The sequence below is a fragment of the Strix aluco genome, chromosome 4, assembly GCF_031877795.1.
Source record: "Strix aluco isolate bStrAlu1 chromosome 4, bStrAlu1.hap1, whole genome shotgun sequence".
NCBI lineage: Eukaryota > Metazoa > Chordata > Aves > Strigiformes > Strigidae > Strix > Strix aluco.
The window spans coordinates 112,639,174-112,664,481 of NC_133934.1; the positions used below are offsets into that span (position 1 = coordinate 112,639,174).

The window sequence follows — 25,308 nt, forward strand, 5'->3', positions numbered from 1 at the left end:
TTACATATACAGTTCTTGATAATTGTTCAGAATTAAATCATGTAGCTAATTAACCAACAAATGTTAAATTAAAAATAATGTGTAATATATAAAAAAGAACAATATATGAACATGAAACAATAAAGAAAAGACAAATGTACTACTGATTTTGAAAAAACAGGCATTATCTGCCATAAATTTAATCAGTTACTATACATGTGAGATATTTTGGTCTGTCGACAAAGGGCTGTTGAAAAAGTGAACAAATAAATTTCACAGTAACTGGAAATCCGAGTTTCTCCTTTTTTATCTGTTTTCTCCTTTTTTATCTGTTAAGTCAAAAAGAAGTACAGAGTTGCAATTCCTAACTAGGGTGATTGGGAATCAATTGAGATTTCAAATATTTTAAGTATTCTACACACACATACACATGTAAATTAATACACCCGACTTGTCAACAGTAAGGCTTCAAAGGCTGTTCTTCAGAGCTACACTTACAGTCAAAGTTCTTAAAATGCTGGCTGAAATAAATGAAGTTTCATTGATTTTTAAATATCTTGAGATCTGAAGTTTTCACTTTGTCTTTTCACCAGAGAATATTCTTTAGGCAAAGTACACTGGTGATACTTCATCTTGTCCATACTTCATTGCAGATTCAAACTCTTTGAAGCTGATGCAGCCATCAGAATCCTGATCAACTTCTCTGTAAGAGAAAAAAGATTTGGTATTTAAAACCCAAAATACATTATGTAGAACAGACATTATACTTAGCTGTAGATATCCAACACCAATATTGTTTTTGAAGAGCTTGAGTCCTACCACTTGAATTCTGTACAAAGAATTAATGAACTAAAAAGTGCTTTTTGTGTAGTACATCTCATATGAGGATCTCAAAGCTTTTTAAAAAGAGAACCAAGTATCATTATGTGTATTCAACAAGAGGTGAAATACAACTTGTGCAAATTTAACACTTTTAGCACAAATTTAGTTCTTACACCTCTTCCCTAATTCCCTAAATTCAATCACTTGTGGCACAGATCCTCAAAATTCCATAACTCTACATGCAATCCAAGACCTCTAGGTCTTAAGATACCACAAACTTACATTCAAAATTTCCCAAATTGCCCCATGACCTTCCACATGCTGCAAGCAGCTTATTTTGAAACAAAGATTATGTTAACAGAAGACCTTTTCCTTATGGTTGTAACAAAATAAACTAATTTGTGTGTTAGTATATGCTAAAGTGGATGTTTCAAGAGTAAAAAAAAGTCTCTGAAAAGTAAAAGCTGTTAATATTTATTTCCACGATATAAGCTGATAGAAGATGGCAATTCAATTAATGCCATTAACACACAAGGCTAAGTTTTATCTAGGTTTATTTTGCAAAATTATATGATGCAGTTATAAATTAGGCTGACAAAATAGTATTCTGTAAAGTATTTGTCTTAGTTCTGCTTAGCTTTCTTCCTAGAAATACACCATTTATATAAAAGTTAAAATTAAATAATTTAAAAAATTATTAATTGTTGGATCTCAACACTCACTCATCATCTAGGAAAATATTTGATTGGTTTATACCAATGGGGAGTTCATAATTTTATTCATAATCTGGAATAAAATTTATTATTATTACTGGTAAAAATTACAGGTGCCTCAAAGATTGCTAAAATTATAGTGCTGCAAACTTTGCCATCACTATTAGTGTTCAATGGTAATATTCCTACCATCTCGCAGCAGGCAAAATGGGATGCATCTTCTACATAGACAAAATTGAAAATTCCAAAATAATCCATGATGTTTAGCAGAGACACATTTTATTATCCTTTGGATACCCTGAAAATTTCAAATAAATTCTATACCCTGAAGAAGTAGTACAGTAATTCAGTTTTAAAGAAGGCCTTACACAAAGGGATAGGTTGTCCTGTTAGGCACTTACTCTAAATACACTCTTGAGAAAAGCCTAATAAAGGTAAAAGAAAGTAATATATTTACAACAGCTTCAAATACAGAAACACAGTTACAAAGATTACAAAGACTGATAAGAGAAAACAGAAAACTGCTTACATCTGCCTATCCTTACCTCAGTTACAAGCAGCTTCTCTAGATTGTCCAGCTTTCAAGACAGCAGTGACTATCAAATCATGGGACTAAAAAAAGATTTCTTCTGAAAAAAACACTACATCTTTGAGTCTTTCTTCACAGAAGAGCATCTTGATTTGGAATATGTGATTCCCCTTTCCCTGAAGAAGTACTATTTAGATTAAAATATTATTATTCTCCCCTTTAATAAAAATTATTGATCTTCATCTTTTTCAAGAATCACTCAGACTACCACTCCCCACTTCTTTGGAACTTTTAACATCATTTGTTAAGATTCCTCTCATCTCTTGGCAATAAACAATCTGTACTAGTGCTTAACTTCGCTATCAATGAGCTATTAACCTCTTGTGAAGTAGCCTTGGTCAGACAAAGTTCAAGCTTCGTGGGGCAATGATGAACCTTACATGGCCATAAACATGTGAAATGACACCCTGTCATTATGGAAATATTTAAATTAAATTAATTCCTTCAGCTTATTGTTGGTTCTAGATTAACACTAAAACATGATGATATTCTATTGCTTTTCAGGTAGGGACAAGTTTGAGATGATGATCACCCTTAATCAAGTCTTTAGGGGCAACATGATAGCTGGAGATGGACCAGTCACTCAGTTTCTTGGTGAAAGGGATCCTTTCAAACACCACATATTAGAATACAAAGAAATGCAAACTTATTCACCAGTGAAGGATGAATGCAGGTCATAATTACAAAATGGAGATGCTGTCCTGGAAAGCAGTGACTGAAAAGGACTGAGAAGTCATAGAAAGTAATCAAATGAAGATTATCTCCTACTGCTATGCTTTATATAAGAAGGCGAATGTGATCCTTGAAGCAGGATAATATCTAAAACAAATACAAGACTTGTTATATTTCAAAATACAGTGCTAGGAAAATTATGAAGGAAATAATGTGTCTATGTTCTGGTGGCCACACTTCAAAAAGGATACTGAGGAACTTAAAAGAATTGAGAAACTACATTAATTATACAAGTTCCAGAAAACATGTCTTATAACAAGACATTAAAATACTCTGTTCAAAAAAAGATTAGAGAACTGATCCAATCAAATCAAGACTATAAGAATCTCTCTAGGGAAAATATTTTGGATAGTAAATATATTTTTAAGCTTACAAGGAAAGACACGGCACAAGGCACAAGCTGAAGCTAAAGCTAGAATAAATTTATAACTTAAATAAGGTGGTTTTTTTTAAATGAGGCTGATGAGTTATAGAGGTAACTTATCTAGGGATATGGGAAGTGATACTTCCTTGATTTACCATCCCTTGGTGTATTCTCTGTATGTTCAGGAGTTTCCTAAACCACACATGTATGTCTGCATGTAATTATTCATGATGCATATTTATTGCATGCATTTGTCTAACAGCTTTTTGAACTGATGTGAAGCCCATGGCTTGAACACCTGCTCTATGATTAAGTACTGCCTCTTATTTGTTTCAAACCTGCAAGTTATTTGATACTCCTTATAATTTAAGTACCCTTCTCAGTGACTATCACTAATACTATCAAAGGGTGCATAAAAGGGATCTGTTTTAAAGATCAACCATTAAAACATTTTTTAACACAAAGCTATTTTAATGACAGTAATTATTATTGTAACCTGTGCTATTTGCAAATAAATTAGTTCGTTCAAAGGAAATGTACAGATTTAAATACCTGAGAGAATGTATAATAATCAAATAGCAAAATCTTTTTTTTTAATATTATGATGTAGTCTCAGAATTTAATTCTAGAAGATCACTGTATGAGTGTTTTAGAAATCAGTGCTGACAATATGGCTAAACTGAAGTTAATGGGAGTTTTGTCATTAACTTTCAGGAGGCAAGGATTTCACCCAAAATATCTGAGTTATGGGCATAAATCACATCTTCAATGTGATTTATGTTTAATAGCTTCACTAAGGGCAGATTATGTCTGATGAATTTAGTGGCCTTCTATGAAGGGGTTACGGCGTTGGTGGATAAGGGAAGAGCAACTGATGTCATCTACCTGGTTTGTGCAAAGCATTTGACACCGTCCTGCACAACATCCTTGTCTCTAAATTGGAGACATATGAATTTGATGGATGGACCACTCAGTAAGTAAGGAATTGGCTCGATGGTCACAGTCAAAGAGTTGTGGTCAACATCTCGATGCCCTACTGAGGACCAGTGATGAGTGGCGTTCCTCAGGGGTTGCTATTGGGGTTGGCAATGTTTGACATCTTTGTCAGCAACATGGACAGTGGGATTGAGTGTACCCTCAGCAAGTTTGAAGACAACACCCAGCTGTGTGGTGCAGTCGACAGGCTGGAGGGAAGGGATGTGCCATCCAGAGGGACCTGGACAGGCTGGAGAGGTGGGCCTGTGCAAACTTCATGAATTTCAACAAGGCCAAAGTGCAAGATCCTACACATGTGTCAGGCAATCCCAAGCACAAATACAGGCTGGGCAGAAAATGGATTGAGAGCAGCCCTGTGGAGAAGGATTTATGAGTATTAGTGGATGGAAAACTGACTCTGAGCCAGCAGTGTGTATCCTGGGCTGCATCAAGAGAAGTGTGGCCAGCAGGTTGAGGGAGGTGATTCTCCCCCTCTACTCCACTCTCGTGAGACCCCACCTGGAGTACTGCGTCCAGCTCTGGGGCCCCCAGCATAAGAAAGACATGGACCTGCTTGAGTGGGTCCAGAAGAGGGCCATGAAGATCACCACAGGGCTGGAGCACCTCCCTTATAAGGACAGGCTGAGAGAGTTGGGGTTGTTCAGCCTGGAGAAAGAGAAGGCTCCGAGGAGACCTTATAGTGGCCTTCCAGTCCTTGAAGGGGGCTACAGGAAAGCTGGGGAGGGACTCTTCATCAAGCAGTGTAGTGGTAGGGTGAGGGGTAAAGGTTTTAAACTGAAAGAGGGTAAGTTTAGATTAAGTATAAGGAAGAAATTCCTCACTGTGAGGGTGGTGAGACACTGGAACAGGTTGCCCAGAGAAGTGGTGGATGTCTCATCCCTGGAAGCATTCAAGGCCAGGTTGGACGGGGTTTTGAGCAACCTGGTCTAGTGGAAGGTGTCCCTGCCCATGGCAGGGGGGTTGGAACTAGATGATCTTTAAGGTCCCTTCCAACCCAAACCATTCTATGATTCTGTTCTATGATTATTTTCACTACATGTGCCTGTTTGGAAGCTGCTCTTGAAAAATGGCCCTCAACTTTACATGCTGTTTGTTCAGCACCCTGAAAGCCACTAAATGACTCTTTGAATTAAGAATTACTTTTTGAACAACCTTAAAGCAGAGATTAGCAAGATATGTTGGGTGACAAATAAATGACACATAAACTGGTAAGTAGTTAGCTGTTGTAACCTGAAGAAACACTATATTTATTTAAATGTTATGGATCTTTGGAACCTTGACAAAAGTAATCTGAAAGTGAAATGGCCTTGAAGTGTTAAATTTTCATCTAGTGAAGCAAATGATATATTCATTCTTCTGATTATGAAAATACTATGTCACAGCATATTGATCTTTATTTCACAGGTCACTATTCATTTAACATTCTTAGTAAAATATATATAGATATTTCAAGGTATGTAGTGCCTCGGGTAGATTGTCTGATCTTTCACTGAAAATTGAGCAATAATCAGCATCACAAGTTACTGACTGTGAGATATAAATTATTCTCTTATACAATTAGGTAATTGAAGACTCCCCAAATCACCTAAGTGTATTTTCATAGGAAACTGGATTAGATAAATGGTACTTTTGTTCTGACAGGAATATTTTAACCATAAATCTGACTAGAGTAAAGGAATAACCTAAAAGAGTAATGTTTAATATAAGTTGTCTCCTGAAGTTTCATGTTTATTAATTCACTGAAATGAGTACTTATCAGAAAAGCATCCACGTGCAAATACAGCCTAGCCTTTTATTTTATAAATAGCTGTATATATTAATCAACTCACCTAACCTTTTTCCCAACTAACACAATTTTTCACAACAATTTACATATGGTCAGACCTTGTAGTTCCTGAGATAAAAACACAAATACAGAATTTGGCCATAATATTTCTTCTTTCTGTATGGAAAGATTCTCAACATAAGCACTACCTCTTAAAGCAGGCACACAATTTGAAATATACTGTATCTATCTGATTTATACATTTTTTTTTAAATTAATCCATCATTTCTACCCAAACCAAGCAAAATTATAGATCAAAGATTTTAATTCTACCCTGTATTTCTCTAGATAATTCAGTATCTGTCCTAAGTGATAAATCAGAGAATTAAGCAATCATTTCTACTACTTAAAAAAAAGAGTAGTGAATGCACTGCAGAGCCAGCAGAGACTGCCATTGAGTTGGCTTTCAACTGGTTAGCTCAGTAGGACAAGCCCCAAAAGTCGAATAAGAGCCGGGATAAATTAAACTCTGCTCAGATCTCTGATGCCATGGTCATACATCAGATATGTGCAAGTGAAGGTGTTTTAAAACTAGCTTAGATTTCTCCACCATGTAAACATCCTTAGAGTTCATTAATTATGCTACTAAAGATGGATGGTTCTCACTTTGAAAGAACTGAAGTTAACCCTTGGGAAGGAAGTTTTCATTTAATTTATTTTATGCAGGCAGAAGTTTTCATAGAGATCAGTGAGGAGAAAACACCAGATACATCACATAAAAGAAATACAGGAAGAGAAATATAGCATATGGGATATACCACTGAGAATGAAAACTTCAGGGTTCCTTCTCACAGCATTCTACATGAATAGGGGTTCACTTTGGTTATTCCTTCAGAAAAAAAAAAGTATTTCTTTAAAAGTGGTAGAAATGGTTACTTGACTTTCAAAATAATTTATTGTCTAATGTATGACTTAAAAACGTTAATGGTACATTTACATTTGGGTAAAGCATCATTAACAGTTACCATAAGTAAATATAAAAAAGACTACTTTCATTTTACAAATAAATTTAGAAATTTGAGGCATTTTAAATACTTGTTTCCAAACACTTTTCATTTCTAGTTAACTGAGGTATTATGAGAAACAAGTTACAGAGGCCCCTACTTACCATACACAGTTGCAATTTATCAAATGCCTACTTAGGGAGGCATGATATGTGACCTTTTATGCATTGCTGTATAACAATCATTTTCTCAAAGCAGATGAAGATATAATGAGATATACTATAAGTAACTTATTTCTGTAATAGTCCATGAACTAGAGTGATTTTCTTAATTGTACATATTTTTTCTTCCACACTGAAAGACTTAGCAATATTACAGACTAGTCCTCCTGAATTAGAGACAAAACCATGCCAGGCACACAAGACTGGGTTTTCAAATCATGATTTCTCTAATTTACATTTCTCTGGTTTTAGGACATATCAAGAATAGCAGTGGTTTTTCCCTATTTATTGTAGCCATACAATGAGATTAAGCATTCATATATATTTCTATCATAAATTTCCAAAATATATATATAGAGAGAGTTGCTTGCTATCTCATTACTGTGAGTAAAGAGAAGTTGTGCATTTTCTTTAAATTATTTCAGAGAAGTGCTAAGGAGTGTTGTTTCCTGGATTGTGTCTGGATTGTGGATCCATGCTGGATGGTGTCTGAACTGTTTTTAAGTACTGTGAGCCATTCAGCAGTACTGCCTTGCAACTCTCACAATACATTTATTGTCTCATTAAATATTTTCTACATTTTGAATGCTGTATCCTATTCAGACCAGAAAGATTGCTGGCTATGAATGATTTAGGCCTGGCATCCTTTTTGCAAATATTCCTGGGCATAGCTCTTTTATGCTTAAGTTTCTGGCATCATTCAGGTCTAACCATGTTTGTCTTACTTTCACTCTTCTGACCTGGCTGTGACAATCCAAAGACCATTTTCTGTTAAAATAACTTTTCTGATTGTATTATATATGGAAATCTAATATAAACATCATAGGGAGCCAGCCTACACAGGATACCCATGGTGATTTCAGAAGGAGAAGGCACCTAAGAGCCCCACTGCCTTTTTCACTAATATCAAATGATGTTAAATTTTGATTTAACTTGTATTTTCAAGGAAGCAGAAGTACTGAAGAAATGTAACTTACCTTGTGATCCAGGGATCTTCCTTTACTGCTCCTCTATTATTTTTGACACTACTTTTCCTCTGCCTCAGTCAGAAAATCTGGATTAAATTTCCAGCGGAACCATTGTTCCCATCAAAACTTTATCATCCATTGTATGCGCCCCAGCAATATAATTTTCCAAATTATATTTGTCTGCTGTATGCACATTCTATTTAATCCTATATGATATTCTTTTCCTCCATGTTCATTTGCTCTACAGAGCCACTTGTTACAATGTTCTCCCAATCCTCCTTGATGCGCTGAGCTTCAAAGCAACATGGGTAAATGATACTTTGCTCTCATCCTGTTGGTCCTCCTCTTAACTTAGTCCTTGTGACTTGAACAATGTCAAAAGATCAGTAGGGTAACATGTTGCCCTGAGTCAGAGATGACTGCTTTACTGCCTTTTTCCTCAGATTAAATATTAAGGCCATGGGGCTCAGAATTTTCTTTTATGTCTTCACTATCTGACTGAGAACTTCAATGCTGACTTTTTACTTTGGGAATTACATTTAAAAAAACCTAAAAATAAGTCAGTTTACAAATACAGGTCTGTTCAACATGTTTTCCTTCTATTTGGTCACAGGTTTATAAATTAATATTGGCTCCAATAGGCAACTATCATAAACTAGAAAAATAAGTCATATTAACCGGGAAAACCCCCCCTTTTTTTTTCTCCTATTCAAACTGTGTATGATAACAGCAATGAAAAGAACAGAACCTTTTCTTAGACTTTCCAAAGTATCAGCCTGTGAAAGGAATTCATAAAAATATTCTATATGATTACAATATTATTCCAGAGAGTAAGCAGAAATATCACTTGAATATGCATTAAACTATACGACCATACAGACCTGTGGGTGTACAACAGCTGAAATCTTGTGTTTCACAGTTTGAATTGCTCTGAATAAGAAACTCACTTCTTGACAATTATGCAGAAAAATACTACCACCACCAAATAATCTGAAAACAATTGTTAGAAACTGCAGAAATTGATCACATGTATATAATCTCAACAGCTTAAGAATAAAGTTTTCACATCCAGAGTTTAAAATTGATTATATCTTTTACATCCAAATTTTATTGCTATTACATTTATTTGATGTTTTTAAATAAACCATCAGGGAATAATTTAAATCAGAGCCAAGACTTTCACTGCATTTAGAACCAGAGCTGTCATACTGATTGAGCAGTGAGAGTAAAATTTATACTTCATGCAAGGAGTCCCTGCCGAGGACAAAATGACCCACCAATTGAAGATTCAAGGATGACAGCTTCTTCAACAAGCTGTCTTCTCTTCTGATTAACCAGCTGGTTCTTTCTCCTCATCCTGCTTGCTTCCTTGTTGATGGGATTCCTGCAGAGATCCACAGCTGTTTTGTTACTAATGTGTATATTAATTTCACTTCTTTAAAAACCTAAGTGTTGAGAAAAGCCATTCTGATCTTTAGTAAACATGGAAGAATTATGACGATACCGCTAGTTTTTCTTCCTGAAACAGGACAAGCTACTGGAATACAAGCAGTCAGAAGTTTCAGTTAGGTAGGAGAGCTTAAGGATGCATTTAAATTGTCATGGAATAGTATTACTATTAAGACAGAAATGCACTTCACTTTGCCTTCAATCCTGTTCATTTTTTTAAAAACTGTTTGTAAAAGCAGAGAACAAATGAATTACTAACCGAGGGGAGAACTGCACCAACAATATACTACCTTCAGTTGTTTGTTCTCTGGGATAAATACTGTTCTCTTTTTTTGAGTGCACTGACTGACTAATGCTCTCAATAATTGTAATATGCTTCTTGATGCCTAATTTTCTACCTGCAATATTCCTTATCCATTGATGTATGTTTTCCCTGATTTTCTTCTCTCTGAACAATGGAAATAGTCATAATTCCATGGTTGATCCCACCGGGATAGTAATGGTACTTGGGTAAAGTAACTCTGAATTATTTGTCTGAACTCTAAATTATTTGTCTGAATGCTTCTCAGTGAGCAAACTACGCCAGACACTCTTCTCTCTATCACTTATTTTTCTGATGACCAGGAGAATGGCACAAAAGAACTTCTGAATCTCTGCTTCTCTGAGTATGTTTCCTAGCTCATCTCAAATTTTTTGGTGTCAAACAGCCCACTGTAGCTTGTCTTCTCACATCTTCTCACTCTCTTTCACTTAGGAAAAATAATTTACCTTTTGAATATAACTGATCCTTCCTTACGTCAATCTTTTTTACTGCTTGTTCTTAAGCTTCTGTCCCTTAGAAAAGATCCACTGAAATCTATGAGGATCTACATTTTATAAGTAAATTAAGCAATGCCTTGCAGAGCTCAAGAAAGAACTGCCATTTGAAATCACTACCAAATGTGTGTTTCTGGTGGATTTATTTAATGAGCAGTTAGAGGAACAATAGCATTAATAAATATTTTCATCCCTGACTTGGAATTAAATAGAATTTATAATATGTGATATGCATTATAATAGTATCTAATAATATAATCATATATACCACACAATATATAATATATAATACTTAATGGGTAATATTTAATGTAGAATATAGAATATAATCATATAATCATACGTTATATAATATTATAATTATAAATAATATATAATTTATAGATGATTCAGAGAATGATGCAACAGTATGTAATGTGGAAGACATGGTAGTTGGATACAATAGACTGAATTGTGCATTAAGCTTGCCTGTTCAAACAAAATCACCTTTTGCAGAGTCAAAACTAGAAGCCTAGGAAAAAGAAATGCAGATTATATCCCCAATGGGAGGTTTACCATAGAAAGATGATCATAAAGAGCCCTGGAATTCTAGTGGAAGAGCAACCCAGCATGAGCTTTTAAGGAGCAGTCAAGACATAAAGAGTGAACCCATTTTTAGTTACACAAATAAGGGAGAAGTGTTATTTATGCTGCAGATGCAAAATGCCATGGATAACACCAATACTGGAATACTGCATTCAACCCTGGTGTCAGTTTTTGAAAAGAATACATAAAACATTAGATGATGCAGAAACCTAACCTGCCAAAAAATCATTTGGAAACAGAAGTTGCCCAAAGGACTCCAGTTCCCCCGTTTGCATCAGATGCTGTTGACATGACCATAGTGTACCTCCGTAGAGATGATACTTAATATCAAAGGGCTAGTGAACAAGAACCAGTGGCAAAGGCTAAGAAGAGACAAAATGAAGAATAAACCGAAAATGTTTAGAAGAAAATGAGTCAAGTTATATAGGCTGTAATGTACAAATATTCATACTAGTATCTTTAAAAAAATCTTAATCATCATTATACTTACGTCGAAAGTTCAGATAACCCCTCATCTCTTCCCATTTTACAAAGTGTAACTGCTTTAAAACCATCATCCTTGCTGAGGACTAAACACCCAACTTTACAGCTACTAATTCTGCTTTTAATTACTCAGTAAAAGCACTAAGGCTGACTCAGAGATTTAATATTTTCTCCATAGTACAAACTCATCAGATGAGGAAAAAAGGGAGTTTAAAAATGAAGTTTTTAGATATATCTAATGTATTTAATATTTTCATCCTTTTATCTCTTCTGAATAGATTTGAAAACATGAAATACCTTACTTCATGGCTAACATATTTAACAATTTTTATCATTAATATTCATCTGCTGTTGCCTAAAAGCCCCAATCAGGCTTGAGGTCTCATTTAACAAGGAACTACAAAATACAAAAGACAAAACATGAACAGGCTGAGAGGTGGTGAGTTGAGCTCTCCTATTTATCCAAAGCTGCAAACCCATGATGCAAATTTTGAAAGAAGTGGCAAATGTCCTCCTTGATGAATGACGCCATTTTCTCACACTCTTAAATGTTTATCTTTCATCAACAGCCTGCTTGTTTCTCATGCTTTCAAATGCACATCTGGTCATTTGTGTGCAGCTGCCATGTTGCAGCAAAGTTTATGCTTTGAGCTTCACAAGTTAAGACAGCCCCTTGATGTGGTAGCACCACATGCACACATTTGAATCCAGTGTTATGTTCAAAAGATGTTCTTGCTAGATCTTGATTATTATATTCTTGCTGCTTACACTTACAACTGGATACTACCATTCACCTGTCATGATTTGAATTTATTGCAGGACATGGCATAGAAAGAGCATTACCATGACTCCCAGACAATCCATACTATGAGCACCATAGTCATCCCTGCTCCTTTTTTTCAAACTCTCTACAGCATTTGACATAGCTAATGAACTATGAACCATATGTAAAAGAGGCTGACTGTTTTGAAACAGTTTATTTCAAGAGAGCCATAACCAGAGAGGAGGAGTAGAAAAATGTACCTCACAGTTCCCTTTTTCTTCAACCTTATTTAAAATACAGACACAGAGACCAAATGAACTGGAAAAGCGTCATGAACTCCAGTGAAAACACTATGTAGGCATTACAAAATTCCACCCTTTTATCATATTGTATTGCTCACTGTAACACAATGTCACCAAACTGCCTCAGTACTTGAGCTCATGGATAAAAAGCAGAAGGTGGAAACAGAAACTGAGAAAAAGATAAGTTACACTTGGTGGCAGGAAGAAACATTTTAAGGAGCTTGTGACACAGTGAAGTACCTACTGGCTGATGTTACACAACCCCATTTAGGCAAGTCAGTCTATAATTTAGAACTGATCCTGGACTACTCTCTCTGACAATAACTCTAAAACAGGTACAAGAATTCATCCTGTCTTTACTGTTGATGATTTGGCCTCTGTAATACATGCTTTTGTCACCTTTCAGCTGGACTACAGCAATGCAATATCCTGGGCATGAAGCCATTAGCCCTTAGGAAACTCAAAATAGTACAGAACACAGCAGCACATTTCCGCTGCAACCCAGGGTACTATAAGCACATCAAATCTACTTTCATCTTCTACACTAGCTCCTGTAAAATACTGAGCCAAGTTTTATGTCTTTGTCATTATCTTTAAGGTGTTCAATAGTCTAGGAAGAGAATACCTAAAGGATCAACTGAGAACCTGCAGCTCTGTCCCATTAAGGACAAAGCTTATTTTGTGGTGTAGATAGAGCTTTGACAGAGAACAGTCTAAAGCAGTTGAACAAATTCTCATAACATTGAAAGCATCATCACTGGCTATTGAGTACAAGATGTACTTTTTGGATCTTAATCTCAATAACTAGTTCTTTTGCAATAATAATTCAGCAGTTTGAAATTAATTCACAAGAATCTGACTAGTTTTTGTTTGATGTAATAGGAGACAATGAAAGAAAAAAGAATCTCACTTAAGTGTTACCCTTATTTGTTCTGGAAATCACTTGGCTATAAAGATAATGAAGTATGTATAAATATCTGAGTAGAAGAGCGTTTGCTGTTTTTCCCAAGTGTAGTGGCACTGCATGTCTTACATGAACCAGGATATTCCATGTCAGTGACAACTAATCTAATTGTTAAAAAAAAAAATATCGGAGCAACGCGTTTTAGAAACCTTTAGGACAAAGGCAAAATATTAAGAGGCAATGTAAAAATTTCTAAAACACTTTAAAGGTTTGAGGAGCAAAGTGTAATTTATTTACAGTGAGACAGAATTGTAAATGCCTAACAGACCCAGAAAGTAATGTGTGTATTAGGCACTTTTAATAATTCCATTTAAATTTTATTAGACAATAATATATTTAAGGTGATATAAAAAACTGAATTTCCCATGCCACATCTCGTGTGCAAAGATTGAATTTAAAAAAGGATTGAAAATCCAGAAACACTCTATTCAGCAAAGGACAAATATGAATGAAAATTTCTTCAAGGACATATTAATCTTAGTGTCTCTGTATAAATTATCAAAATGGATGCCATATAATATTAAGTAAAATATTGTTTTTACCAACAAAAACTGTTCTGCACCTTAAGAATACTAACAATTATATAATCATCATGTAATAAAAGCTTTTGAAAACAGATGATTATTCAAGTGAAAGGTCCTGCCTCCTGTTAAGCCTTCTCTGAGGCATCAAGTTCCCATTCTCTATACCTAATTCAGGTAGAGAAACAATTCTAAATTACTTGATTGTATCAGTGTAAATAAGAGTTTGAAATCTTATCTCTAGCATCTAGCATATCAGTTCCTGTTAGACAGATTTATACTTTAAATGTCACTCAAGTCTTCAAGGGGACAGTTACAAGGAACCACAAATATATTAACATTAATGGAGAGAAATCCATCTGTTTTAATGTGATACCAAAAGGGAGATCAAATAATTTCTATTTCAAATATATAATCACTTCAACTGAGCTATCCAGTACCATCCTGAAGTTGATTATAAGATGAAAGAAATGGGACAGAGATGATAATCATTTAATCCCTTAAGAACAGCTATTCTGAAGAGCTTTTCACTTTGTGCTCAACAGTATTCTAGTGTGTTATGATCCAACTAGAAAAGAAGTATATGATGAGGAAAATTATGTTTCCAGTAACAGAGAATTTTCACAGTAACAGGAAGTCCTACAAAAGAAACAATACAGGAAAACTGACCACTTTAACAGATGGTGTCATAGATGAGTGCACTGATGCAGTCTTTGACAGTGACGAGTTCACATCATCAGATGTGGTGAGGATTTGTAACTTCAGAACTAATGTAGCAGAGATTAATACATATTTGCCAATCCTGGGTGCTATCTGCACATGGGACTGGATGGGATGGGAGACAGCATGGTTCTGACTGTACATTCACTGATACATTCAAACGAAATCCAGTCGTGCTTCCCAAACTGAAGGTGCGGACAGATGAGTCATGAATAGCCTAGCAGCTTTGACCTGGTCAGTGGGAAAAGGAAGTATGGCATTTCCCAGACCCCTTGAGGACGTTTGACTAAGCACAACCTATCTGTCAACTCACTGGAGTTCTTTGCTGCTAACAGACTGGGATGGAACCCAAGAGAAAGGCATGTCTGGGGTGTCCTGAGGTCTGCAGGGACTGTTAGCGTTGTCCCCATGGAACGCTGACACCGCCTTCCCCAGGGTGAGCAGCAGACCACCACCTCAGACATAACTCACTACAGAGCTCCCTTTCTACCCTGTATTTAAAAGAGCATGAAAACGACTGTATAACCTTCTTATCAGGTCATTTTTGCTGAGACTGCTTTAACATTTTCAATTTCAATTTTGAAATGCTTTGAAGAAGCTTGTCTATTACGGTGAAATTTTTTAAAATGTTTTAACCAGATGTTCTTTAGTGGCTGAGTAAACACAGAACTAACATTGCGTTGTGATGTATATCAAATTTGCATGCAGTCTACAAGACTAGTTTGAAGAAGAAAACTAGTAAAAATAACACTAAAGCCATTAGCACAGCAACATTTCATTAAATTTGCTTTGTAAGATCTTTTCTGCATACAGGTTACCAAACATTTATGACTAATTTCTTTTTATAATACTGTATGTGGTCTAGGGAGGACAACATTCAACATGCTATCCTTTTCAAACCCCAATACAATTTCCTTAAAGAACAAAATAAAACAAAACCAATGGAAATTAGGAACTCCTACCAGTTATTGTGCTACATAAAAGGAATAGTACACATCATAGAGCTCTGGTTCTTAATATTGCCACGTGTTAACCTCAGCTGGAATTACTGAAGCACAGAAATACAGTTATAATAGATTTCTATTAATACTTCACTTGGTTGAACCTATCACACTGCATCTCCTACCTTCAGATTTACATAACTGATTTCTTAAACTATGCATGAACTGTAATATTGTTTTTGAGATCAACTTCAGATACACAACTTTTACATAATATTTTATAGAAAAAGGAAGAATGTGACCCTTTTGTTACATGCACTACTGGAAAAAGTAAAATGTCAACAAGACCTCTTTTTAAAACAGTGGCTTTTATATGAGATTTTGTAATTTGGGTGTATTCAGCTATTAATAAGAATGTTTTCTAAAACATTTCTACACTTAGTGAAAAATTAATATCTCTCAATTGATTTTATTTGCATCAGAAAGTCTCCTTGTGATCACCTATTGATACTACTAATTAGCCAGAACAGACTCCTTGGTCTTCTGTGTATTTTAAGAAATATAGGCACTATGGTTTCTGTGACTAGCATTACATGAAAGATAAATCCCTCATGAGATAAATAAGAATTGCTGAAGCACACAGTCAGCCTTATAGCTTTGATTATTACATTCTGCCTACCTAAAAACAAGTCTCTGTAATTGCATACGGTAGGCCTTGCATATTGATTCCAACTTGATTCTTGCATTACCATACATTTCTGCCACATTTCTCCTCAGAGGTGCCTTTATTCCAGTGATGGATTAATAAGTTTGCATATATGATTGTGAAATGTGAAGTGATGCAGAAATGCAAGTTTCTAAGAGTATTTGTATTCTACTCTGTAAATCATAAATTTTCTTCCAGTACCAAGGTAGAAATTATTTGTTTTGAGGCATAAATCTCAAGAAATATCAATTGGAATGTCACACTAAATTCTAAAAATGCTATCATGAACTTACACATTTCACTGATGCTATGTGCACTCTAGTAAGAGTACACCACATGATGGACACCTTAAAATAAATACTTTCATTCAAAGATTTGATATTTCAGTGTTCTGTTTTCTCCGACATTTTTCTTATGCAGCTTCATCTCTATTTGAGAACACAGAAAATACATTTTTCTAGATATTAAGCGAGGGCTTAGGAAATGATTTTTGGAAACTATTTTAAAAAAAAATGAACCTGAAAAAAGTGTTAGTTACAATGACTGTGAAATAATTTTTCTGCTTTGTTTTTTCTATTTACTAAATATTATTGGGAAAAGAACATTGTATAGAGGTAAAAATAGCATTAACTGTATGTCAAATGTTTTTCTTTTTGAGGTTTTCAGATATTTATGACTTATGATTAATTCTTCTCATTTTTCTCCCTGTTTAGCAACTGGATTCACCATCTGTTTCACTATGAAGCATCACATAAGGGTAGCATAGAGCTGGATAACATAAACTGCCTCAGAAGCTGCCTTGATAAAAACAGATGGAATCATACAAACATAATCTTTAAATGTGCAGTAGCTGAAGTTATAATTTTTCTTTATAAAAGGGAATTTTTAGAATTTGTTTAAAGAAAACCAGGCCAGATATCTAGACTACTATATACTTTAAATATTGAACTAAACTATCATTAAACCTGTATGTTTCATTAGGTGTGCTCCTACAAAGCAGTATTGTATTCAACAAGAAGTAAAGATATGCATCAAAGCATAAAAATACAAATACATGCTAAAAACAGGTTTAAGAAGAAAACAGTAGAGGTAAATAAATCTTTTTTTCGGATTTATAGAGACCATAAATTAAAAAAAAATCCTAGTTATTTACTAAACTTACTAAATAAACGTTTTATAGAATCCATTATTCTACATTGGCCAAACCATATTTTCGTTGGACTGTCTTGGTTTACATTAAAAAAAGATTTTATAGATGTACTAAGGAAGAATAGCCTAGTTTTATCAATATCATACTAAAATTATTTCAAGATGCACAATACCAGCATATGCTATGCCTCAGAAAGAGAAGCAACATATTTATATTCAAAATTCGTAAAGGAAAAGAAGGATTTTTACTAGTCTATGAAGCTAGAGTTTGTTTCTGCAAATCCCCACTACTGAGAAGTGCATGTTTTCACTGTTGAAAGCAGAGGTCTGTGAACCAGGTATATGCTACATCACAAATACAGTACTCTATACTGAGTTTCATTAAAAGTTATGTTCCTTGCTGTCGTAAGGGACATCCACATATTAATTAATTTTAAAAAAGCCCTAAAGAAGTGAGAAAACCAGAGAATTTACACTTAAATTCTTCCACCCACTGGTAAAATTCCTTTTTTTTTCAGGAATCAGTTCTATAGTTTTCGCTCTGTTATTGAGATACGACTGCAATAGATAAGGAAGGTAGTGGGACAGAGTAAAAATAACAAGATGACGCTTTCAAAACAGGAATCTGATTAGACCCAGAGAGTATAATTTTTCACTGGCACTTCATATTTTTTCAAAATCTATGCATTCCTACAGCAGTCTATAGAAAACTACTTCACATTTTATGGATAACTGTTCTGGTACAACTGCACCCTCTAACACCATAAAAGGATTTAATGCAAAACCTAATCCATTTGCATAGCATTTGAAATGAACTAACTTTCCCTTTAACCTTATGTTTTCACATTAGAAATAAAGAATATAAACACCAAAATTGCCACACTAGATCAAATCATTAGTTTTATCTTGTATCCAGCCTTTGACAGTTATCAATAGGAGGAGATACTTCAGAAAAAAAATACTGGAACTTGTCAATAGTCCTAAGCATTGAAACAGGCACTCACGGAGGAATGTTCTTACAGTGCTCATTGTTGTGTGGCTGCCTTACACTCTAAGTGTTTGTATTTTCTCACCTAAATAAAAATCTACTGAACATAACTTTCTGTATTTTTACTCCTCATAGAAGTAAAAGGCTTAAGCCTTTTCTGAATACTATTGAATATTAGGATTTATATAATGTGGTTCATGCAAGCCTCATTGTATTTTTTTCACATGGTGTTTGCACCTTTATTACAATAGAAGATAAGTCCTAGTTTGGAGTTCCTTGCCTTTTTTAACATCCTCTTTCTTGTTTCTTTCAATCATGCATATTCTTATTCATCTTTTATCCAAGCTAACTGATTCCAATCTTTCCAATTTCTTCTCACATGCAAGTTTGCCCTTATCTATAACACTTTTTGTCCATTTCTGGATTTTTTCCATTAAAAACAAAGCCCTTTTGAGTCAGGATGTAGAATTTATGTGGTCTAACTTGTCATCAAAAAGTTCTGTCTAGTTGAAACTAGTTATCTGGGTTTTGTCTAGCCACTGGAGAGACAGAGAGGCACTTCCTGAGAGCAAGGCATCCCATCCTACCACAGGCGTCTAAGATAGGTGGGATGAATCATCCCCTGTAAATAATCCTTAAAAGAAGATGAGAGACGAGACTATCAAATTCCACTGAATCACATGGAGCAACCAAAGGAAAGGAATAATAGCAGTTTACAGCGGTGTATTACAAATATTCCAATATTGCTTTTTTTCTTGTTCCTTTTACTTCCCAACACTATCCCCATATGTTTTTGTTATTGCTGAATACAAGCGGACATGGCTATGACTGTATGCAGGTCATTGCCTTGAGTAGTTGCTGAGTTAATTTAGAACTAAGAATGCACATGACTATTGCAAACCGTTCCTTTGGCTATATATATAACCTTAATTCTTTAGGTAATAGTGTTCATCTCCTATTGGGCTACCAACTTACTTTGCATTGAAGGTTTCGTTAGATATCTTAAGAAACTCACCCAGTCTCAACCAACATAAGTAATCTGACATTCTTTATTAACCAGTAACGTTGTTATCCATCCCCTTTTAGTCAATAAATGTATATAAAAATGTAGGATTTAATCAGATGCCATCCTACTATTCAAGTCTCATATTTGCAGTTTACTCTGAATTTTATGCATGTACTTTTCTGTTTTTCAGACACAGACATAGTCCCAATCCTGAAAGTGCTCAAAGCTCTGATCAGCATGGAAGTTTGTATGGAACAAAGAGTAAAAGGTCCCCAGAGGATGTGTAGTGTCTTTGTGGAAAGAAACATATTTTTCCCCACCCTAAACTCTCTTTTTAAAAGTAGGCATGTTTTTTCTCCTATTTTCACACCTGCCAAGGTTAGGTAAAAAAACAATTTAAATTAAATACATAAAAGCAGTTATACTGGATCCCCTATACCTATGAGTTCCAAGAAAAGTAATGAGATCCCATTATTTAGCCGTGTAGATTATGTAAAAACACCATGTGAAAAAGGAGACAGCCGGCCTGCAATGGTGAATGTTTTAGAAAATCTAGTAGATCTTATATCACGTTATTATTAATTTACATGTAAATTTACTTATAATTATCTTTATGTATTAGAATTCACTTTTCTCAATGACAAAAAATCTGTGATCAGATGTGACTGTTTATTTTATGCTGAAATGCTGCAAACTTTCAACAGCTCTATAAGCAAACCAGAAACACAAATGAAAGCAGAGTAGTAAGTAATGTCTATTTTACTATTTAGATATAAATACTATATTCTTTCCCATGAAGGCTCTGTAAATAAGTTAAATTTCTATTTGTCGAAGGAAATCATATACAATTGGAAAGGCACTGCATAAAAACTGAAATGTGTCATTCCACTTAAAAACCTGATACATGAATTTAATAACCAAACATAGACAGAATTATAAAGAAGAAATATGGCTGGCAGACAGATGGTCTAGTCTAGAGCTGAAGGCCTGTATTCAGTTACTGGTGCTTCCATTTGTTCCGCCCCAGCCAAGCCATTTCATCTACTCTGGGCTTCAACTTTCCTGTTTACAACACAGAGAGAATACAACCCTTTACTCCCCCCAAACTTCTCATTATACAATTTAAAAGTGGCTGTAACATACTCAGATCCTTGTCTGAGGATATAAAAGTTCCTAAGAAATTTACTACACTCATCACTAAGGTAATTCAGAATTTTATTATGATATCCAACACAAAAAGATCTTTTTCCCCCATTTTGTCAAAAATACAGATAAAATCACAGCTGCTTAGTAGTCTAACCATGAGACAACTACAGTTGTTTTCCTCTTTTCATTCCTACCTGTGCTTCTTTTTCTCTGTTTTCATTCTTTTTTTGCTGTTTTTTCATTGCAGCTACTGAAAAACAGTTGAAGTAAGGAATTTTTATTTTGGTCCTGAAGACAGCAAGACTATCTCTCTTGTAAGAGCTTTAAAGTTTTTTCTCTTGCTTTGAGGAAACTCAGCTTTGTAGTTCATGATGGACTTAAGAGTTGAAAAGTCATTACTGGAATTTGGGAAGCACTACCTTCAGCACCTTTTACCAATACTGTTAAAAGTCTTTAATATGAACACTAAGCCACCAAATTCAGCTAAGTATAACAGAAAACTTTATTGCTGTGTAGGAAGCATCAGACTGGTGGTCTTAAACAGCTTATCTGGGAACATGGATTGCTACAGCTAAGACTAACAGATTGGAATTGTAGCGAGTATCTTCAATAGGCAAGCATCACTGTAGCACAGTCCACATGTTGTAAGACAGAAAGCAGTCTTCTATTTATTTGCATATGCACCAAAAAAAAAAAAAAAAAGATGTGTGTTTCTGCATTTTTCTGGCTTTTCCAGTAATTCTGTGGATTCTAAAAGGATAACAATTGCAGTCTGAAAGTTGACTTGGCAGCTTGGAGAAAAAGTTCCTCTAATCCACCCTTGAAGTTTACAAACATTACTAAGTTAAAGTACTTCTTCTTGCTTCCTACTAATACTATTAGTGTACTCTTTTTTCTTTTCAGAGTTGTTTTAGTCATGTTTAGTCTCATCCAGGCAGATGAAGAATTGGAAGGCAGCACTATCTGTGACAAGAGTAGAGAAGCTGCAGAGCTAGACGATGACCGCATAGAGCTGACATTAAGGACTGCTGTGCCTCAATAGCCTATATTAGCCTAATCTTAGTGTTAAAAATGAAAGAAAAACTAACTTTCTGAATTTCATAGGCAATTTTTTTGTGATCACAGAAGAAGCTTTTCATCACTATTTGCAATGACAAAAGGAAAGATATTTATAGAAAATTAATGCAGCTTTCATGTATTCTAACTTTTTTCTTCATTGTTGATCAGTTGCTAAAAAGGTAGAAAATCTAGAGACTGCTCAATTCCCTTACTTCGGAAAGTAAGAGACATGTTAAGAAGGGAATTTCATGTCTCTGCATAAGACTAGCTCCCCATACATTTCCAAATGAGCAAATAGTTCCTTAATTTTGAACTCCAACATCCGGTTTCTGTAAGACAAAGAACTTTTTCGTTTCAGAATATCAGTTATGATAAAATCAATGTAAAGTTGTCACAACTGAGATAGATAGTCCAAGAATTGAAAAACTTGTGGGAAGAGGTAATAACTTTCACTAGACAACTGGATAAATCAGGCAAGATTTCAAGCATACAGGTTTTTCAAATCTTGTTTCTTTTAAATGAACTGATACGTTAAATACAATATTATAATTGAAATGGAAGTAAGATAAAGGGAGTTTTAACAAATCCAAGAATTTTTAAAAACAAAAATAGCACATGATAGATTTCGGCACATTTGGAGGCCACCACTGAAAGTTCTTTTATGTATGACATCTAAACAGATAAGGTACACAAATTTCTTAGCTACAGTGAAAAACAATGAGAAATAATGGTCTAAATGCTAAAAGATTGACTATATCTGGCTTATTCAACTCTTACTAGAGGTAGTGAAGATATTAATTCACAATTTCTATGAAGAAATTACATTTGATTTTTTATTTTGTCAATATCTGACAATAGTGGTGAGATTTTAGAAGGAAAAATTTTTGCTGACCATCATTCTCTAAAGTAATTTTCTTCATTGCATCTGACCAGCTTTATCCATTTGTGCAGAACATAGTGCATTTAGTGTTTTAGAAATTACACTTTCAGTCATCATCAGTCCAATAGAAGAAAATATTAAAGTTAAGTGCTGAAATGTGTATATCTGTCTATGAATTCTGGCAAGTAATTATGCAAGACAAACATTACACATTTGTAGTAAATACTATTTACCTTCCTTCCATCCAACCATTTTTCTGTTATAGAGGAGAGTCATGCTTTTAATTTGTAGCTCCTCACATTTTTACTATACAAACCAACGAAGCAATAAATTTGTTTGTAATGAAGGACTATTTCTGCCTATTGAAATTTTAATGATAGAGGCATCACAATACAGATTTAACCTCATAACTATGAAAGAGAACAATAAAACCAAATTCACATACAGTCTTAGCATATCCACAAAGAGAATATAGTTCTGAAAGGTACAAAGTACTGTTAATCATTTATTATGACTTTACCGATTAGCAGACTGTTCACAGGTCATAAGTTCACCACATTTTCCAGTGATTACTTATTGAATACTTCTGTGGAGATAACATAGTTTTAATATCAATTTTTTTGTCTTAACTGTTTTAGAGAAAGAAAAACAATCTTTCTCACATGTGAATTGGTCAGAAAGAAGATATGCAAACTAATAAAAAAAGAAGAAATCAGTTTAATGTCTCAACATAGTTTGAATCTATATGCTACCTGCTTCTCCTCTATTAAGACAGTGGCATTTACAGCCTAATTAATTACCCTGTTATCATTCTTGAATTTTTTCCTTTCTCTAAACTCATGTTTCTAAATTCATATTAATATTTCCAGACTACCCTACCTTTCCTACTATTGCTTAAATCCTCAATGCTGTTAAAGAAAACACATTCCCCTTTATTAGTCTCTTTCTTTCTTACCATCTCCTTCCCAAGTTTGTAATAAAATGTAAGAGTTTATTCAGGAACGGTACCAACTATGTGCACTTTTCCTTGTTACTCCAGTTGAAAACATTTTAGAAAATTATGATGTTGTTAAATTAGCAATGTACTGGATGGCAAATAATTATAGCTAAATTGTGTAAGTCACATGATGAACATTTCAGACATACAGTTTCTTTATCACTGTCTTTGGAGGGTGGTGAGAAATTGCAAAAGTTTAGATGGATTGATAAGAATACTATTCCAAGTAAAGTCCTATAGGAGCAATACAAACTGGATATTTCCATATCAGATGATTCTGATGAAGGATATTTTTATAAGGATTTTAATAATACTGGGAAAATTAGCAGTTACTAATGCGATTTGTAGCAATCATTAACACACAATGAACACTTACTACACGATATTATATGTAAGTCCTGGCAAGAACTAGAGAACAGTTCTATAATATTTCAGTGTAGGACAGGTGCTATGCCAGAATTGAGGGTTATAACCCTCACAGATAGGACTGTCAAGCAGATTAAAGAGAAACTGACAGCAGAACTGAGACTTGCAATGAGGAGGGATAAGGAATCATGTCTTTAAAAGGTTTCGACAGGAAACTGAGAAACTAAGTCACCCAGCCTCTGTACTTTCCTACCAAAGAAATTCTCTGAATTCTAACTGATTTGATATTGAACACTTCAGCAAGTGATTTGGTTTCTTTATTTGTCAGCTGTTGCCCTATCTGCTTACTGTTGTGGACAGGCCATTTAGAAGGTCTTTACTAAAGCAAACATCTCATTTTGATACAGTGAAAAATTCAAGAGAGAGAGAGAGAGCAAAGAGTTAAATATTTAGTATTAAACAATGAAATTCTTCACATACAAAATCAGACTGAAAAAGAAGGTCCAAAGATGACTCTGTTGTCTCTCAAAGTAGGATCCACTTCTGGAACATTTCCACTATTTAGATTGCCATGCATTTAAACACATTTTCAAAAGTTAATTAAGAGCATTATTTCATATAGGTATAATGGTTTACACATAGCAAAAAACATTTCTTACTGTATCAAAGTCTTAACTAGTGAAAAGAAAAAAACATTTTTTCAAAATACAGAAACATAGTGTTTCAAATGATTCTCCATCTGACAACAGTGAAATTGTTCTTTTACCTTGTAGTGGCTTAAAAAAATCTAAAATTCAACTGATTACAGACAGATGATTAACAGATTAAAGGGATTAAATCTAAAATGGCTTGCTATAACCATCTAGTCTTCCTTGACGCATAACGGGCGCCAAAATTTCCAACCAGTAATGCCTCTGATGAAGTAAATTACTCAGCTCGGCTTTACAGTTAGACAATTTAGGTTTTTACCTTAGATATAGATAAAACTGCTTTATTTTCAACAACCTTTGAAGAAGAGCTGCTTTGTATGGGATAGGTATCTATATATTCATTAAACGTTTTAATGAGCTGATTTAGATAAATGGATGAAAGGCAACAGCTTTGATCATAAAATATTATTTTACTCTTGGAAACCATCTCCTTCACTATAACCTTGAATTATATAGTTAAGGAATATCACTTTATAACATTTTATACTGTTAAATTATAACAGTATAATTTTATTCTGTTTGTGTCTGAAATATTTTCACAACATCAAAATATTGTGGAAATAAAACATTTAAAAACCTAAATTTTGGTTTAGTAGACTCCTTC

General features: G+C 34.4%; 1 protein-coding gene across 1 annotated transcript in view; it reads right to left on the reverse strand.

The window, feature by feature from the left end:
• Positions 1-582: 582 nt before the first annotated feature.
• EFCAB11 (EF-hand calcium binding domain 11) overlaps positions 583-25,308 on the reverse strand; it is a 56,737-nt gene continuing 32,011 nt past the window's right edge. Inside the window, exon 4 of the mRNA XM_074821305.1 lies at positions 583-682. Coding sequence (XP_074677406.1) covers positions 583-682 — 100 coding nt within the window. The remainder of the gene's footprint in view (positions 683-25,308) is intronic.